Source organism: Pleurodeles waltl, chromosome 9 (assembly GCF_031143425.1).
Source record: "Pleurodeles waltl isolate 20211129_DDA chromosome 9, aPleWal1.hap1.20221129, whole genome shotgun sequence".
Taxonomy (NCBI): domain Eukaryota; kingdom Metazoa; phylum Chordata; class Amphibia; order Caudata; family Salamandridae; genus Pleurodeles; species Pleurodeles waltl.
In genome coordinates, this window is record NC_090448.1 from 242,602,148 (window position 1) to 242,622,188 (window position 20,041).

The 20,041-nt window shown below is 43.8% G+C and overlaps 1 protein-coding gene across 4 annotated transcripts in view; it reads left to right on the top strand.

The window, feature by feature from the left end:
• The window catches only part of MKRN2OS (MKRN2 opposite strand), a 71,491-nt gene that overhangs the window by 37,185 nt on the left and 14,265 nt on the right, over positions 1–20,041 (top strand). For all 4 annotated transcript variants that reach the window (XM_069206648.1, XM_069206646.1, XM_069206647.1 and 1 more), the window contains one exon: positions 16,048–16,210. In XM_069206648.1, the coding sequence (XP_069062749.1) occupies positions 16,048–16,210 (163 nt within the window). The remainder of the gene's footprint in view (positions 1–16,047; positions 16,211–20,041) is intronic.

Below are 20,041 nucleotides of genomic sequence, written 5' to 3' on the forward strand. Positions count from 1 at the left end.
AATTGCAAAAATGGGGTATGTCCCAGAAAAATGCCAAAATTGTGTTGAAAAAGTGGGTTTTCTGATTCAAGTCTGCCTGTTCCTGAAAGCTGGGAAGCTGCTGAGTTTAGCACCGCAAACCCTTTGTTGATGCCATTTTCAGGGGAAAAACCACAAGCCTTCTTCTGCAGCCACTTTTTCCAATTTTTTTTAAAAAAAACGAAATTTTCCCTGTATTTTGGCCAATTTCTTGGCCTCTTTCAGGGGAACCCACAAAGTCTGGGTACCTCCAGAATCCCTAGGATGTTGGGAAAAAAAGGACGCAAATTTGGCTTGGTTAGCTTATGTGGACAAAAAGTTATGCGGGCCTAAGCGCGAACTGCCCCAAATAGGCAAAAAAAAGGCCTGGCACAGGAGGGGGAAAAGGCCTGGCAGCGAAGGGGTTAATAAGTCACAATAGCAAAGCGGGGTCAGGCCTGTAAGCCTACCTTGCAGCCCATAGAGTTGTTTGCATCCCTCCAGGCCCTGACCACTGCCTGTGTATGCAACGGGAGGACCTTCATCCTTTTGGTTTCATGTAGTGCTTCATGTCCACCCTTACCCATTATTTCTCTGTCCATCCTGTAAGATGTGTCCTGCCTGTCTCCAAACACCCACTTGTTTATTCTTTGGTGCAGTGACGCCCAATAATATCTCAGAAGATCTGGAATCGGGTCGTATACCCCTTTTTGTAATTTGCCTAAGGCTATTTGGGGTGCCCCCCCCTTTTCCAAAGCAGCAAGCAGACCTCCCTCTCGATATTGCTGAATACTTCCGGCAGGATCCTCTATGGCGTATTCTGCATAACATACAGAAAGTGGGGCAAACTCATCATCTTGTAGAGAGCTGCTCTACCCATTAGGGTCAGTGGGAGGCAGTGCCAGTTTGAAACATCCTCTCAGAGTTTTTCCAATTGGGTGAGTACATTCCTACTTGGGAATACCCGGGGATCCCATTTGATGTATGCATCAGTCGCGAGTGTGAAGGTTGCGTAACATACAAAAGCACATTGTCAGCGTACTGGCAATTTCTCTCCTCCCGACCCCCTGGGGACTATCCCCCATACCAATGGGTCCATGCGTATCCTTGCTGCCAATGGCTCCAGTGTCAAGGCGAAGAGCATGGGGGACAAAGGGCACCCCTTGTGTGTGCCTCTCCTGAGTTGAAAGTCACAGGATACCGCCCCATTTACCTTCACCTGTGCCCTGGGGGACCTATAGAGCGGTCTAACCCAAGCGCAGAACAGAGTTCCGAACCCCAGGACGGCAAAAATGTATGGCCACTCTATAGAGTCAAATGCCATTTTGGCATTGTAAGCCATCAGTGCAACCTGCTCCCTCAGGTGGGGCCCCGGTCATATGAAGCACCCCATAAAGGTGCCCGAGTTTAAGTGCTAGTGCTCCTGTTAGGCATGAAGCCTGATTGATCCGGGTGAATGAGTAAGATTATCACCTTCCAGAGGCTAGTTGCTTCGCCTCCACATTTAACAAGGGTATAGGTCTATACGAAATGCAGACCACTGGGGGCCTTACCTTCCTTATGGAGGACGACGATTGTGGCTGTTTTTTGGTCTGCTGGCAGACAGCCCCATTCATAGGCCTCTCGAAACATTGCCAGCATTGGTTTGGCCACTATACTTGCAATGCTTTTGTGACATTTCCACTGGTAAGCCATTAGGGCCTGGAGTCTTACCCGACTGCAGCTCTCTCGGAGCTCCCACCAGCTTCTCTTCCGACAAGTCTGCCTCTAGCACTTCCCAATCATCCAAGCTGAGGCCTTGTAACGTGATATTGGTTAGAAAGTCTGTACAGTCCTTGTACTTTATTGTCGTGGTGGAGGCATAAAGGCCTTCATAGCAAGCGGCAAAGACCTCTGCTATCGCCTCCCCCATCGCATGTGGGACGACCACTTTGTCCTCTATCAGTAGCAGCCAGGAGCGCTCCCTGTCCCTCTTTTCCAACCAGAACAAGGGCCTGCTGGCTTTTCCTCCCACCGCGTACAACCAGCGCTGTGTCGGGATGGCATGATCTCTTGCCTGGTTTTCGTCCTGAGCCCTTAGATCTTGCTGGCGCAATTGCAGTGTGCGACTGTCCTCCGGAACGTTCCTGGTTTGATTTATCGCTGTCAAGCGCATTGTTTATTTTTCTGTTTCCACACGCCAGCTTGGTTTCTTTTTTCTTGGTCCCTATCAGAGCTTGAGCTTGTATCCGATCACAGCCTTGAATGCCTCCCAGGTGATACCCGCAGACATCACGATCCCTCATTCTCCTTAAAGGGAGATCGGCTCCCTTCCTCAATTTGGCCTGCACTCCTCTATCACACAGGCTCCATAGGTCCAACCTGGAAGGCACACAAAGTCCCTTGTCGGTCCCCTTAATAGGACCTCCACCGGCGAGTGGTCGGATATCCCTCTCCCCTGATGCATAGCCCTCCAAATTGGGGTGGGGGGGGGGGATGTGTGTGTGTGTATAAAATGTGAAGACATAATCTACACGAGAGAACATCTATTGTGCTGCTGACTAGTAGGTATAGCTGTGCATCTGTGGGTGGTGTACTCTCCATATATCTACCAGACCTGAGCGCCGCCACGAATTGGGCAAGCGGTCCCCCTCCCCCATTTGGGCCCTGTCACCCAGACCTGTCTGTGTTGGTGTTCATGGTTGTGTTCATGCTCCCTCCCAGGATTAATGTCCCATAACGCAGCCTTAATAACAAATCACCCACTTCTGGAAGAGTCATTTCCTGAAGGCACTGTGGCACATACATGGATTATAGATTTATTTCCTAGGATCCCGACTCCCATCGATTCTGTGGTGTAACACACGTGTCCTGAATACATACCCAAATTTATCCAGTGCTCTATAGTAGCTCTCTTTAAGGTGCGTCACCTGTAGCATCACAATATTGGGCACGTGACATTTCAGGCGTTGCAGAACTAATGTACTCTTAATTTTACCCCCACCAAAGCCATTGATGTTCAGTGACCAGATGGTCAAATTCCTAATTTTAGGGTGTGTCATGTGCCTCTGAGAATCAAGCGCCTGTATGGTCGCCCCCCATCCCTACCACCTGCCACTACCAGGCTAATTCCTAATGTCTAATAGCCCATGCCGCTTATGTCACTGTATAAACCCTTTGCATGAAAAAAACTCACTACAAGTAAAACCAATAAAACAATGCCTTCTAATGCCTCCCTCCCTGAAACCCTGCATTGTGAGTGCTGAGCTACCCACCTCCCCAACTTGCAGAGCTCCTGTCGCCCCAAACGTAACAATTCAATGAATAGGGTAGGCCATTGGTACTTGTATAGTATGCTTACAGACATTCATACCTTCAATGACTTGGCTGATCCCACATTTTTACCTCTGAGATTCTATACCATGGTCGTTGTCCAGTTCGCCAGTGTCTGGGTCCCTTGTTCAGGCCTCACCTGCTTAAAGTGACGCCCCTCCTGTCTGTCCCCTACATTGGGGGAAATCCGCCCAAAAACCCTTCACGAGTCCATCGATGACTGACTCTGCCTCTGTTTACTATCCACCACTGCATTTTGGTCCTCCACCTTTTCAGAGGGTCAGTGTGTTCCCTGCTCTCCACTCAATTTTTTGCCCACCACTTTCCAGCACTCCATATAGTCCCATGCAACTTCTGGTGTGCTGAAGTGCCACACCTTTCCATCCGCCACAACCCATAGCTTAGCTGGGAACAGCATCATATATGTAATTGCTTTTCCCTGCAGTGCTTTTTTGACTTTTTTAAAGTTTTTCCATTGGCACGGCACTTGCCCGGTGAAGTCCTTAAAAAACCTAATTACAGCATTGTTGACGTGTAGGTCACCATGGAATCTAGCTGCCTGCAGAATGGCATCCCTAACGCTATAATTCAATATCTTGGCAAACATTGTGCACAGGGGTCCCCTGGCCGCGGGCGCTGGGCCCGTGTCCTATGAGCCCTCTCCACTGAAAAGAAGTTGAACAGCCTCTTAGGTTTGAGTTTGTTAGGACAAGGTCCTCCAAAATGTTTCCATGCTGGGACCCATGCCTTCTGGTACCCCCACCATCCTAATATTCTTCCTCCTTTCTCTCCCTTCCAGGTCCTCTAACCGGGCCGCCATTGCTGCCCCCTACGTGGTTAGCACCTACACCTGGTCCTCAGGACACTTTGTGGTGGATTGTAGTCCCTCGATTGTTGTCTTTGCGGCTGCCACTTTCTCCAAGATTTTGGAGAAGTGTGACCTGAGCAGATTCACTTCTATCATTACTGCATCCAGTTTGTGCTCAATAGGTTTTATGGATGCCCTCAATTCTTGTATAGTCGCCATTATGGAGCGCAGTGATGGTTCGCTCCCCCACAGATGGTCGTTTTCTGTTCCTCCTTGTTCCGGTTCACTTGGCAATCTCTCCTGCGTTTACATCCTTACTGTACATTTATCAATGTTGGTTTGCGCCGATTTCTGTGTGCGACCTTTCACCATGGCACTGGCAGGTAGGCACTAGATTCCTCACCTTCACCTGTGTGCTGGCCAATTCAGGCTCTCTGGGCATATGAGTTAGGCCCTGGAACAAGTGACTGTCTACTGACCCCAGTCCGGAGTATAGATACTCCAGTCCACCCTCCACCACAGGGCCTCTGCCACTGCAGTCGTGATCTGCTCATATTTTGCCTCTAGGCTAGCTGTCACTCCGGCTTTGCCCCAGGCCAGTCTTCCACTTATCAACCTCAGGGGGAGGAAGCAGACTCAAATCGCTCTCTTCCTGTTGCCTCAAAGCAGACGTTCGTCCTTCGTTCACTTTGCAGGGCTGCTCCTGTCTTTGGGGCGGACCCCTGCTAAGTGGTACGCCATTCAGTTATCGCCCGGGAAGGCGCTTGTGCCCCTCTGCGAACCTCGACCTGGCCCTTTGTTGAATCACCGCTCCACTGGCTCCCTCTCACCTGCTATTCGTGCTTTCATAGCAGGCGCAGGCCCCGACAGACACAGCTCCTGACCCACTCAAGCCGCTCTCTGGGGGGAGCACCGTCACCCCTGTCGCAGGGTCAGCTGCCACGTCTGATTCTTGGGGCACAGTATTCTGCCCGCGGTTCTGGCCAAAGCCTGCCCCGCCACCTCCAGGATCAGCAGAATCTCTCAGCCCCAATGATCAATCAGTAGGGCTTGTGCAGGAGCTACGCGCTGCTCTTCCTGTTTCCAGCCGATGCGGGTGCCTGACCGAGTTGTGCCGCTCTCTCCGCTCGCCTTCCCCATTGCTCTGTCACTGCATCTGAGCTCCATCCTCCATTTTGTGGGGAGGCGTGGGCAGGGCCTACTCCTCCTTTCATCTTGATCCGGAGCTCCTTCCAATGTGGGGGTTCATAATTACGCTGTCTGGGCCCCCAGTATATTGTCCTTGCTTCCACCAACAAGCATGATCAGGATCTTGGGCGGATTTATTGGGGAGATTCACAGGCCATAGCGGAGATCCCTTAGCCTGCAGCCACCTTTGCCATCTCCTAGCCATGCCTGATCTTTTACCAGAATACAGGGCTCTATTCTAAGCCCCTGCTGGGAATGTTCCTGCAGTTAAGTTATTGGTTAACAAGAATAATTCAACATTCATCAGAGAGCAATCCCAGCTGTGTACTACTACTCACGGGTCAATCAAATTTTGTAGTTGAGTGAGATTTACCAGGAGTTGTACATAATGTTAAATTGTCATCACAATCTCAATTCTATTTTCAGTCAATAATGAGTTTTTGGTATGGGTTTTAAGGGTTTTATTAATCAAATCTTTTAGTATTTCATCTTTATTGTAATCCGAATATACATTCATCAATATCAATCATTAGTTTTGTCAGTGATCAAACATAAGTAATCAATACATCTTAATAAGTGCATTAAGCTTGTTCCGTAAAGGAAAGAATCTGTATTCTAGGAATGAGGATGAAAAAAGTTGTTGGAGCCCATAAAGAGTTCCAATTAGAGTGAGATATAAGCATAAAGCTTTTAGCATGAAAATAACAGCTCAGTAATTCAATAATCAGTCAAAACAGAACTTGCTGTTAAAGAGAGGTGAAAGAAACTCAGTAGGTTCTCAGCTTGAGCAGCTTGCTGTGTGAATGAAACGGCAAGTAAAGTGGCAATTGGGCACGTGTTAACCTACTCTAGGAACATGCACTGTCATAAACTGTACATTCTAAAGCTTTGGCAGCATGCTGCTGCTACTTTCTTCAGTCAGCCAATCGCCTTTCGATGCTTCATGAGAACAAGATCACTCCTCGTCTTCTCACCAGGAACACAGTAGTCCACAGACAGCGATGCTGAGTGAAACGTTTCTTATCAAATGCGATGTTAATTCTCTTAGACTGTTTTCATTTATGAACTTCTTCATTACCTCACTAAGGGCCAGATGTAGCAAAGGTTTTTACCCATTCTGTGTCTATGGGAGAAAGTGTTCGTACATATGGCCCTAAGTGACAGATCTATATTCATTAGTTAACAGAGATCTTTGTGTAAGTAGAAACATTTACAAAGTTAAATGAAGACATTATAAAACAATAGGAAGATTAGGAAATTCACATTTTACGTTAAATCAGCATTCTTTAGGCATGTCAGAAAATGATGCTGCAACTATTCAGGCCTAGTACATTTGGCAGCCATCTACAATGTTTTCATTCAAATGCATGTATTTTCATTAATGCCTACATGTTAATTCTGCACATTATAGCATTATTTTTCTCGATATACAAAACACTTCTACACCCCCTTTGGGATCTCTTTCTAAATATCAAGAACCAGCAAAATTACTTTCAGGAGGGTAGCTTCCAGAATGGTGAACTCGAAAGAGGCTTCCTAAAAGGCAATTGTACATCTCCCACAGAGTGATGCAGAGCTTCCCATTTTTAGCAGTTATTATTTCTAAAACTAAAAGTAAAGCAAAGAACCACTCTATGGCTTTTGTTCTCTATAGCTTTACATGTGAAGGGGATTTTTAAGGCTCCTTTACTGTTCTTTTCTTGGGAAGCATTTCTGTAATATCGTATTGCTCTTGTTTGACTAAAGATCTATCTAACTACAGAGGTCGAAGCACATTGAATGTTGAACGAAAGTGTACTTTTTAATGAACTGGATCATCTCTGACAACCCTGCATAATGTCATTGCACATCAAGTGACTGACTGGGCCCCCATAGCTTTAGTTTTAACAAACTGCTGTCTACTAATAGGTCCTTAAATAGAGGGATTCTTTGCCTCTCTTTATTGACTTGTTCCTTGAAAGTTTAATAATTTTCATTCTAATTGTTCATTGAGTCCAGTACACATCTTTCTGCATGCTCCTCTTTTCTAAGCTACGTTTATTTAAGGCACAAATGTGGCGACAGGTGGAATTCATCTTGGGTTATCCTGATGCCAGTACTGTTCAGAATTATGTGTTGAAGTGTGCCCAAGTCGGGCACCTCTCTTTATGTTAAGTATCCTAGTTGGTAAAGATATTTCATCCTAAAGACATAATAACACATAGAAATATGTGGGAGGTAGTATGCTATTAGGAGCACTTTGTCAGGAAGATTCTTGAGTCCAGACCAGTTCCTCAGTGCACAAAGACTTACCTTATCAAAAACAGTTCAGTATGTTATTGGACAGTGACTCCACATGTATTTGGTCATTGATTGATAGGCCGTGTCTTTGGAGGCGTATTCAGATGAGGATTTGCCACTGTAATCACATTTGCTCCATGGAAATTACATTGACATTGCACTTTCCGCTTCGTTCAGCATAATTCCCAGATCCGTTGCCTTGTAATGTGGAAACTTCACTCCAGTGGCAGACTTTAAATCTTCCAGAATCACAGTTCAGCTCTGACAGAGTATAAAATGGACAGGCTGATTGTGTTTAAAGCATCCTTATTATAAGAAACAATCTGTAATTTATCTACGCTGGCCAGAAACTTGGGAGCTTGCATGTGCAGTACAGAAACTTCTAATCAGATCTTGTGTAAGGCCTGGACACGTCGCTTGCTCCTAACGGGGCATACTTCGTCATTAATCCTATATGTGGCTCTTTGGATTGAAGAGTTCTCCAGCACCAATGCAAATCTTAACTATAATTGGCAGTTCGATTGGGATATTTTGGGAGGTCCTCCATGAGTAGATGAGAGTTGTGAAAGCCATGCAAGCATAAAAGACTGTGACTCCAACCCCTAGTCAGCCTGACACCAGAGCCTACATACTTAAAATCTTGACTGTACGGTTTGGTTATGTGAACATCAACCAGAAACACATATACTAGGCACCTTTGAAGAATTAAATGGTTTGGGGAATGGCAGCATTAATATTTAGCAGATAAAAAGTAAAAATCTCACGCAACAAAAAAAGCCAATGCCTTCCCTCAAAACTTTTTGTAATTGCCTACAATCATTTGGAAAAAAAACCCTTCTTATGAACCAGAGGTGTTACCAGGCAAATTATTATATCCAACCAACTTCACCCTGGAGAGCAGGTTTCCCCTGGATGATGTGTCTCTGCATGCGTTTGTGTGGCTGGAGCAGTGCTTAACTTGTAAAATAAAGAGTGCTGGTGCCCAGGACTGTTCAGAAGCCCTTATTGAGTGAAACTGAATGCTGGCACACTGAATACAAAGGCTACGTGGTCCTCATTGTACCTCAAGCCCTTGAATTCATTTCCATGCCCTCCCTGTTGACTTGTCTCACTCGTGCAGGTCTCTGCTTTCACCCTCTGTGACCGGTTTTCCATCTCTCTGTTTTGTTTGTTTTCTCTCTGTTGTTCTTGTACAAGTCTGATGTGGAAAAATAAGTGCCCCACCCCAAAAATTATCAATGGTGGCCCCCACTTACTCAAACTAAGCATTACGCAATAGATGCATAATCATGTGTGTCTGTATTTCTTCTTTGTGTTTGTGCCCATATTTCTTGTGTGTTTCTCTACGTCAGTGTGCCTGTGTCTTTGTGCCTGTGTCTTTGTGCATGTGGTCTTGTGTACATAAGCATGTGCCTGTGTTTTTGTTTCTACTTGCAGGTGTGTTTGCAAAAAAAATAAAAGAAAACACCAGATCTGGAAGCTTTGTCAACGTTCTTTATATTGTAAAGTTAAAATAGACGTTTTGTTATCAAAGTCCTTCACGTTGTCTTTTATCACTCAGTTTTGTACATTATTGTGCTGTCGTCCATGCTGATACTAACTGTATACTACAATCCAGAAGTAATGGTAGTATCAAAATAGAACTTTATTGGTATCCTTTATCCGTTGGCTGGGCTGGATACCAATAAAGCTCTATTGTGATACTACCATGTGGCTCTTCATTGGATGATTGGAGAATGAACCACTACTTCTGGATGTCTTTACAACTTTTTTGAACTTTCCATTACTCACATGGATGATTTCTACATGTAAGCACTCCATTTCATTCCGTAGGGGGCGAGGGTTGTGAAAAATAAGTGATCCCTGAGCAGTGAGTACACAAGGGGTTGATCGCTGGAAATTGACTTTGGACTAGACTTACATTGGTGCAATCGTCGGTGGCTCACACTGCTCTTGGTTCTTTTTTACTAACTGTTTCCTGTGCAATTAGTACATCTTTGGTGTACGAATCATGCTTCTTTTTACAATTCTGAACTTTGCCACTGAATAAAATTCACGCTTTTCATTGTTTAATATGTGCCAAGCTTTCAGAGTCGGAAATTTACAAAGCACAATGGGGAACAATCCAATTTGTCAGCATACAGCAAACTCAGGCTTAAAATAGAGAGAACACCTAACAACATTGCTTCTGTAAAGTCAGAGTCCACAACCACACGACTGCACAGGATGCTTACTCTGGGCGTCCTTCGCTTCACAACTGCTGTGTCTTTGTTTTCATTCTGAATATGTTAAGTGGCTCCATAACTTGAAAAACAGATGGGCATTTTTCCAGGGTGAGTGCATGCCCATTTGTTTTGGTATTGAAATGACCATGCTGTGGCACTGGTTTTGGCAAGAAGGCCAATTGAATGCACAAAATATGAAACACGAGAAAGAGCAGTGATGTGCATGTATGCATATTAGGAGTGTAGCTGTTGCAGTGTTTATTTCTTGAAGATGGATTTGTTACCACAGAAAATGTGTAGGAATGTATATTTACATTAAACCTATGTCAGGATGGAGAATGTTTTAAGGGGAAAAACACAGAACGGGGTTCTCCAACCTTTTCTGTAGTGAGAGCTACTTCAGATCAGTGAAAATCATGTGAGCTACTCAAAGCTTAACAACTTGTGTATTGTTACCAGACACCTCCCCCCTCACACCTAGCTTCAATGACTTGAAGCCTAATGTCTATAGGGCCAGGTACTGTAGTTTGAACAAAATACTTTGACTAGGTGCACTATGACAGGGCGGACATGTTTGTCAGTGAGAGTATTGCCTTTGGGGATGTTTGAACATCTGTGCGCAATAATGTGATAAATGTGCACAGGTGACAGAGCCTGTGTCTTATGACTTTGTGACACAAGACATACCTTTCGCCATATGTGGCACTGTTACATGCATAAGACAAACATACAACCATTTTTTTTAAAGGGAGGAAATTTACAGTGCAGAAAAATGTCCTGCAAAAATGTTCATAACAAGAAGCATTTTTCTGCACTTTAAATTTCTCACATTAAAAAAAAAAAGTCTGTGTTTTTCAGTTATAAATATGCCACCTTGTCTACTGGCCAGTGCGAGCAAAGACCTGCTGTTTGTAAATTTTACACTCTGAAATGAGCGAAAACTAAAATGAAGAGTTAACTTAATCAGTAAGGTAACTTTTCATTTTCTCCCTTTTAGAAGCATTCAGAAACATACTTTTGTTCTCGCACTCTAAAATTGAGCTGACAAGGACTTTTATTTAAGAGTTAAATACTTCAGTGCTTAGGTTCTTCATCTCTGTGTCCCTGCCCCAGCCTAGGTCATAAATCTGACTGAGCACTGCTCATTATCAGACCCTGCTATCTGCAGCCTGAAACTAATGGTGCAAAATAAAGACAGCTTTCCCTGAACTCTAAAAGTTAAATATGACCCTCTGCTTATTTAAAAATTAACTCTAGGCTGTGCGCTACTGTGAAGGTGCTGGGACCTACTTGTAGGTCATGATCAAATGGTTGGAGACACCTGACGTAGAATGTAATTTATGGCATGAAATTCGAGGGAGGTGGCATGTAAGGCATGGAGAGCATCACTGGGCCTTAAAGACACCCACTGTCTGCTCCTTCGCTGGATAGTAACATCATAGTGAAGAGGTTATTAACCTTTGATCAGTGGACTCCTAGGAGTCGACAACCCCTACTCAGGGGTTTTTGACTCCTTAGATAATATATTTTAATATTGACAGATTAATAAAGCGCCTATAAAAAAATAAGCAAAATTAAAAAAGTTCTATAAATGTGAAGGAATTTGAAATTAGAGCCTGAAAATGAAGTTGGTAATCTCACATCGATTTATGGGAGCAGCGCAAGTGCATCAAAGAGAACACAGTATGGATGGGTGGCCTCAGTTGAATTTAGAAAAGCTTCAACCTTCTCTTTAAAATTTTCATTTTTTTTTGTGAATTTAATAAAATGTTTCATCATTTGTGTTTTTGTTGGGTGACTTTATGTAATTGTGTTTTTTGTGGTTAAAATTATTGCTTAGGTCTGGGTCCCTGGATTTCAATAATTCAGTGGGGTTCCCCAGATTCCATTAATGATTCAGCAGGGGTCCACAGAAGTCAGATGATTTAGAACCACTGTCATAGTGCATGACTAGTAGGTTTTCCAGATTCATGTGATCCACTTTAATGATCAGGTTCACCTACAGCTGAATCTCCATTTCAGTGTCACAAGTCCACAGTTACCTGCTGGCTAAACCACTAGGACGCAGACTTTTCAGTACCTCTTCCTGCAATAAGCCGTGCACATAGCTAGCCATTGGGGACGATTCAAGAGAAATCAGAGTTGAGAGTATATTAGACAGTGAAAAGCTGCGTGTTGTATTTCATGAGAAAGACCAACCACCGCTTTATCGTAAACATTGAAACAGAAAGAGGAATAAATGGGCATAGTGTGAGAAATTAGCAGACAGAAAAAACAGACGCAAAGGAAGGATTGCTTAGTAAATGGGCTGTTAGGAAGTCCTTTAGACACAGCAAGCCATACCACGTGCCACAAACCTGGCAAAAAGACAAGCGGACAAGCTGGTACATGTAATAACCTCCCCAGAGATTTTTTAGGGCCTCTCCAAAGTCGGGGACTTACCAGGCAGTGCTTGGTTGAGGAGGCACAAACGCCTCCAGGAACCTCAGTAATGGTAATCAGTGAGCCAGTGCACCTCAGTCTATGCAACGATGTCAAGGGTCTTCCTTAGTAAGCGAGCCTCAGGCACTTTGATTTTGACATTATTGCCCAACACAAGAAGCATAGAAGTTACCGGGGATTACTTTTTTTGCCGGTCACTGATGCAATATGATAACTGTGAATTGTAAATACCCACGAAATTCAGAGGGTTGACCCAAAACATGATGGGCACTTCACCAGTGCAATGGCTAAAGGGGCATTCCCTTTCTCCTGAGCAAAGGAGACGCTCGGCACTCTGAGACCAGTATAGAACTGTAGGCTTCCTTGCAAGCTGATCTTCATCTCACTTCGATACAGAAGGGCTATAATTAAGGCTCCTTTGCTATCCAACCTAATGAAATGAAAGTCAGATAGCACGGGAGCCTTTGTTATCTTCTTGCCTATCTTTCACATAAAACAAATTTTGTCTAGTATCGTAGCCTTCATTATAAACCTCGTTTTTTTATAACAAAGACACAGAAGCAGTCTTCCATGCTATCCGGCCACTTCGGTCTCCCTAGTTTCTTCTGTTTATGAGTCTGAGTTGGGAAGAGAAGAAAGCTTCCTCAATGTAGTTTCAGTGAAGAATATGCATATTTGTTTCTGGTACACAAATCGTGATTGTGCACGTTTATTAACTTTAACCATTACTCTTTTTTTGCCATGACACAAAAAGGAGAAATACTTGGCACCAGCAACAGTGCTGAGAAGGTTGCTGCAAGGCTATATATAATTAAAGAAAAGCTCAGCTTTTTCAAGCCTTCCTGATGGCCATCTTGGAGTCGCACTGTCTCGATGTCCGGAAAAGGCAGTAGGCGGTGAGGGTCACACTCTGGCTCTGACAAAACATTGAACAGATTGCTGGCGTCAGTGAAAAAAATATTTTAAAAATGTTGCTTTCTGTGGAGTATCCATGTATGATATAAAGAAATGTGATTAAGTGTACCTTTCAGGTGTAAAACAGTCCTCCCTGCAGTGGATCCACATACTAGAATGCAGAATGATGCACCAAGCAGCTAATGGCATGATGCGAAAGTTGTAAACTCTTCTCGCCTGGTTCAAGATGTGATTGGCAAAGTCTCAAAGCAATGGTCTAAGGTGGCACACCCAAAGAATCAGTTTGCTCAAGTGGGCTGACCAAGTCCCTTTATTGTTTATTGGAAACAATAGGTTTCCCAACAGCTACATTATCAAGCCAAGCCTGAAAAGTCAGTTCAGGTTCATGAGAGATGCCCTCCTGCTCGCAAATAAAAGCAACTGGTGAACATAAATCAGCATTGGCTTTATTTTGGCAAAACTTGCAGACACAAGTATGCAGAAATGTATAGCACATTAAAGCCTGTCCTAATTACTTTGCAAATGTTTTGTGGCGGCGACAGTATTAGTAAAATAGGTGAGTCTATTGAAGGCGATGATTGTATTATTGGTGGTGATGTGTTATTGATGGTGGTGTGGAATTGGTGGGGAGTATATACAATCTGTGGTGTGGGGTATTGGCAGGGGTCATATTACGTTGATGGTGGTATGGCATTAGTGGTGGAGGAATGGTATTGGTGGTGGTGATGTGGTTGGTATTGGTGGTGGTTGCTGTATTGGTCGTGGTGGTGATGGTTGTAATTTGTGGTATGTGTTTTAGTGGTGATAGCGGTATTGCATTTATGAAATAAATAATTTAATATGACAAAAAGTATGACGGCTGAGTGTACCTTTAAGATGTAAAATAGTGTATCCTGCATTTCAGTGCAGGAACACATAGGAATGATGCTCTACAAAAACAATTGGGCAAGGAAGCGAGAAATAATATTTTGGAAAGAGCCAAGACCCACTCTATATATTAGCACACTGAGCAGCTGCCTGTAGCCAGGCCTAAAAGGGGCCCAATAGAATATATCAAGGATGAAAAGGAATCACGCCAATATCTTTGGTAAGAGCATAGAATACTCTTATTATTTTGTTATTTTCCTGAAAATGTTGTTGTTGGTCTGTCTTAAAAACAACAGCAGTATTACATTTCAAGTAATGCTTTTAAAGTCTTTTGATGCAATCTTTGGGCACTGAAATACTTGCATACAAGAGTGCATTAGGCCCATGCACTGACATACTTTAACAAATACGTTGTTGCACAGTTATTTATAGAGAATAACAAAATATCTCTGTTACTTAGTCCTTCGCCCATGCAAGGTTGTAAAACTCTGAGGATTTTTTTCTAATTTCGCTACGAGTGTGGCCCAAACTATCTAAAAGTATGTCATGGCTCCAGGTGTCGTGGAAAGGCTGAGAACAAACCAATGTGAGTTCAATAGTGATGTCATCCTTTCAAGTTCTCTCCTTGTACAAAAAGAAAAATTACTTTTTTGACTGGATAACATGGTGCTCAGTTTGTGTTTTAGGTCTTGCCTATGACAGCCCTTGTGTTGTCGCTTGCAAGACATTTTGTTAGCTTACAGTGTGCCTACAGCCCACTTACTGCTTACCATTGATTCGCTTCATTGTCACTCTTGTTTTCTTGCTTCTTATTTGTTAATCTCTGTTGCCTTCACATCCTCTTCTTGTGTTTGATCCTCCCCTGGAGAAAGGCCAGAGTTCTTGCGCCCTTCCAATGCTTTTCGTTGTGGCAGCTACTTTTTAGGGTCGAGCCTGCGTTGCATGCGCGAGCGCATGCTTATCGCAGCGAGACGCTTTTGTATTTAGAAAAGGGCTCGGAGCCCTGTCAACTTCACGTCAGTGTTTTTTATTGGTTCGTGGGCTTGCCTAATAAAATCTGCTTGCTTTCATTAGTCGAAGGCACGCATACGTCATGCCTTTTCCGGTGGCTAGCCCTCCTAGAGCGCAGCCACCAAGTACAGAAAACATGCGAGGCTCGCTGTTTTCCATCGGGCTCGTGGACTTCTTTTTCTCTAATTTACGAGCGCGATCTCGCTTGGCAGAAGTCGAGCGCTTTACATAGTTAATTTCACTTTTTCGGGTTATGTATATAAATGCACTTTTGCCCGATGAGTGAAAAGTCGGGTTAGGAGTTTACAACGCGATCAGCTCTAACATGAGCAAACGCGAAACCCGTTGCATTGCAAATGCTTGTTTCTTTTTGTTGAAGCATGCTGTGCGAGTGCTGTTTGTTTGCTTGTTCCCAACCATGCACACCCTTTCTGATTACAGTTTTTTTTTTTTTTTTTTTTTTTTTACTTTCAGCTGCACTTCTGCACATAATGGCTGTGAAAACATTGACAAAACCAGTAGCTCTTGCGAGACTTGTTGCCTTTGCAAATGCCTGTTTTATTAGTTAAACACAGGATAAGACGATTTGAAGCTCTTTCGATCTAACTGTTATTTTACTATTGTGATGTAGTGGCAACAGAATGCGTATTGAGTAACACATCCACAATACACTGTCTATCTAGACTGGAAGGAATGCAACCTGACCCTACCTAGTCAGCAACTGATGCTGAAACGTCTCACATTTAAGAAAACTCCGTGGTGAAGTTATTCATCATCTGTTATAACACAGGCTTTAACTGTCAGGGACTTGCTGCGGTCACTACAAAATAGTCATTCTGTTTGGCACAACAATCCTGTTGTTTATGTGAGGTTTTTACCAATTATCCATTAGAAAGTTTATATTTCAGAAGGGAAGTTAAATACCTTCCAATTTACTACAGACTGCCTTCCAACAGGAGCGTTGCTATACAATCCTTATTTTGTTTTTGTTCTTGGTGCCAGGAATTGTGTACAATTACAACCAAGCTGGTGTTCAAAGAGAGGAATGGGGCTGGGAACAGTGTGTGGGAGTTCCGCTCCTCCAACCCGACGAGTATGGCCTTATCAACCTATGGGACAAATACCTGGAGGATTTCTCTACCGCAGAGACCTGGCTTCCTCACAGGTACGTAGTTAAGATCATTAAGAAATTACTATCCTCAGGTATTGTCTGGTGTGGCTGGTGGTTCATTCGAGCAGAAAGCCGAAAATATAATGAAGTAGTATAACCTGTTTCATGATGAAGCCCCACCCACCCAGCTAAATGTTACCTGCTCTACTATCCAGCATGTTTACAGTTATACCACTATCTGCGGAGCTGAGTGAGGTTATATATCTGTACCCAGATGTGGAACTAACACTTCATTTTCATCTAGGCCCACGTGATATTTGTGTGCAGCCAATTAGATTTTAATCAAAATATTCCGTGAATTGCACAAGGCACATCTACCTTCCTTAAGTACCTGGGAGTTCTCTCTCCTTTCCCTCACTTTCCTACACCCGTAGAGAAATAGTAATACGTGAATGAGATACAGACATTCATGTTAGCCAGTATGAAGGCCAGTTCCCTCCTGGGTGCACCAAAATGCACTCAAACCTTTTAGTCCATGTATAAGAGTCGAGCATGGCCCATGCCTTCATCCGTGACTGACAGCCTACAGGGACAACAGTATAACTAGTATGACCATGGGGAATCTGTCAACGGGTAGCGTGATTCGGCGCAGTGCTGGCTTGTCCAGCCGTTGGATCAGAAAGGGTTCAGTCCCACCTTTGGAGCTACACTTCCCTGTCTTAGCATCGTTTTGAAAAGCAAACATTATTTTGGCTCCCTCAAAAGCTTTATCCCTCGCCCATGGGCGTGCCCATATGGAGGCTTCTCCCAACTCTCACTTTTTCTTAAGAACATTTTTGTTTCAAGAATGTGAAGACACTCATTTGCTAACTCCCATCCAATTAGTCTGTGACAAGCACTGTCGCTTACACACAGCTTGGCACTCACAGTCTACGGACCTACAACACACCACTCTATCACCCTCCTGAAGAACCGTCAAGTTCTTTAGGAGTTCAGCAGTCAAGTATTGAGGAACTGTATGCAGAGATCCTGGGTGGTTGTAATTTCTGATCCTCTCTTGAATCTCTGGATACATAGCCTGCAATAACGAGTTAAACCTCACAGACTGGGGAAAACCTTTGTGGACCCAGGGTTATCACTTAGAATTGCACTGTTACGTGGAGTTTAACAGCTATATTTACCACCTGCAATGCGCTGGTAGTAAACGTCTGCAGGAGTCCTTTGCTAGGTGGGTGAGATAAAACAGGGTTTTATGGGTGGCAGAGGGAGGATTTGGGAGGGGAGAACATTCCATGCATGCAGCCCATTCCTTATGGCAATTTTACGAGCCAAGTAATCCTGCACCTTAGAAATCTTCGTGCTGGAACACAGAGCATCTCATAATTTATGCAGAACTTAGTTTCACAGGAACTATCTGGTAACCCTGGAAAACATGAAGAAATTCAGATTTTTCTGTCAAACACTTGTTAAACCCACCAAAACCTACCAGGAGAAAATGGCAATTAAATCCTGGACACGAAGATTTGGGTATGATAAGCATGATGTGCATGTTGCGCCAGATTTTTCTGGCAATCTTAATAGACGGAATAACTTTTACATCTAATAAATTTCAAAAACCCTCTGTGTTGTATTGTGAAGGGCGCCATAATTATCGGCAGCCCAGCATCGAGAAACAGAGTGCTGGTTGCCACTTTATGTTCCCGGGCTGTGTTCACTCGAACTGGGCACTTGCCCACTTTATAGGTCCAGAATGAGACCATGGTAAGCACAGCACTTGATTGTGTTTCACAAGAATTGTGAGCATTCCAAATTTCTGAAAGCTTGTCAGATTTGCCCCCCTGCGTGCAGGATTCATGGCGAATCCTGGAGGTGCAGATATGTTGCATAGAGAGATGTCCTAAAAGGCAGCTCCCTTTACAGAGTGGGGATGCAAGGTGTCAGGTGAACCTGACACATAAATTGATACCTGTAAACACACTCACCTTTGCAAGAATTTGATCTCCATTGAGACCGCTGGAGTTTATTATAAACTAGGTCAGTGTGGGATCAGAGTTGTTGTGATTGGGTGGTCCTAAATCCAGCTATCTGGATGTGCATCATTGTCTATCTCTACCTTCCTCTACTTCAGAGGCGTACTAAGGATGCAGTATACTCTTAAGGCTGAACTGCCCCACGTTTGGTGCTAATAGTGATAAGGTGAGAGCAGTGGGCTTCTTACAGAGCATGACACTGGTGCCGCTGGACCGGCTGTGTGTAGGTAAATGCATGACTGCTTTCATTGCTGTGCACCCACCTCGAGGTTGTGTCCATGATGGCCATCCCTTAAAGACCTTGGTACAAGGTGTTTATAATGCATCATATATGTGGTCACTTAAATAACATTGCCAAAATGTCCTTTACCCATAGGTGGTCACCCATTTTCCTTAGAAAGACTGCCTTTGTCCAAAGCTGGTGGAGTCATTGTTTGACCATATCACCATGAGGATTAACATTGGAAACGGTGTACAGCAGATCCAAAATGTGCAAGCTTGTTTTTATTCCTAATTGAGTGCATTTGTATTAACTGATATGATCTAGAAACTATTAAAAGGGTACCAAACCTCAGGGCAAAGAAGAATGTGTAGATACTAGAGAAACTTGCATGAGATTAGGTAACGTGCCTTTATTCCCAAATGCATGTACGACAAATTCTCAGAACACCCAAAACTACATCGCACTGCCTTATGGGTATCATTTTTAGCAGTACTCCATTAGTATTTTGCAAGTGGCTCAACTGTAGTTGTGTATTCCTATTGCTTATGCCACACTCCGTATTTTCATTATTGCACAGTGGTCTGTATTTGAAACAGTTTTTCTGTAAAGGTCCTTAGTCAAACAAGCTATGCAGGGTAAATAAACTGCTCCTAAACTAGGTTTCATCCGTGTTAGGAAAGCATTGCGTAGGGACTAAAGTCCCTTACGGTGTGTCCTCGTTACAACCTACTCTTTGGTGTTTTCTTTTTCAGGTGGCCCATTTCTCGAGTCTACCGACAAGTGCTTTGCACATTTTGTATGCTGCATACAAAAGAGCGTGCTAGACATTCTTGGATGATGAGGGTACACCCAAAGTGATACTGCTTTAAACCTGGGTGCCCCCCACCCCAGTTGCTGGCCATTATGCCACGTAAGGTTGGTGGTGATCGAGTATAATAGTGAGGCATATACCTTATTTTTACCTGCACCACTTTGGGGTAGCTTCCTACTGGTTCTCCATGTAGTATGTGTCATGAAAAGGCCCCCTGTTTCCCACAAATTATGTGGCAGGCCCAAGAGTGCATAGATACACAATAGGCAGGATACTCAAGCTGGTGTGCCCCCTCTCCACCTCATTCATTATATTTATTGCCTCGGTTGTATAGTGCTCCGTAGGATATAGTGGTATTCTTTCCCTTGTGCCGTTCTTTCCATCGTAAAGCCAAGTTCATGTGTCTCGTTCTGAATTTCCCATCCACTGAATGGAGCATGAAGGGATTCTTTGTTCTTACCTGAAGTGGGCCAAGCAAATTCCAGAAGGCCTGTCTGTGGCATGAGAGGGACAACACTTAAGCAGAGACTCTATCTATAGGTATGGCTAAACGATACATTCTTACAGCAAAAATCAGGAGCTGCCTGTTAATACCCGATACACTGTGTCCATTTCTACTGCACAGGGAAGATCTAAGCAATATCACCTGAATGACCAGAGGTCTCAGGTATTTTAGTGAACACCTGAGAATCAAGCTTCCTCTGCAGCTGGTTTCTATGGTGCTAAGGTCCACCTAGAAGGAATATGCACTCTGACAAGATTGGCTCTAACAAATGTGTTTCTTATACCCAGTCTTACAAATAGATTTGCTAGCTAGCTGC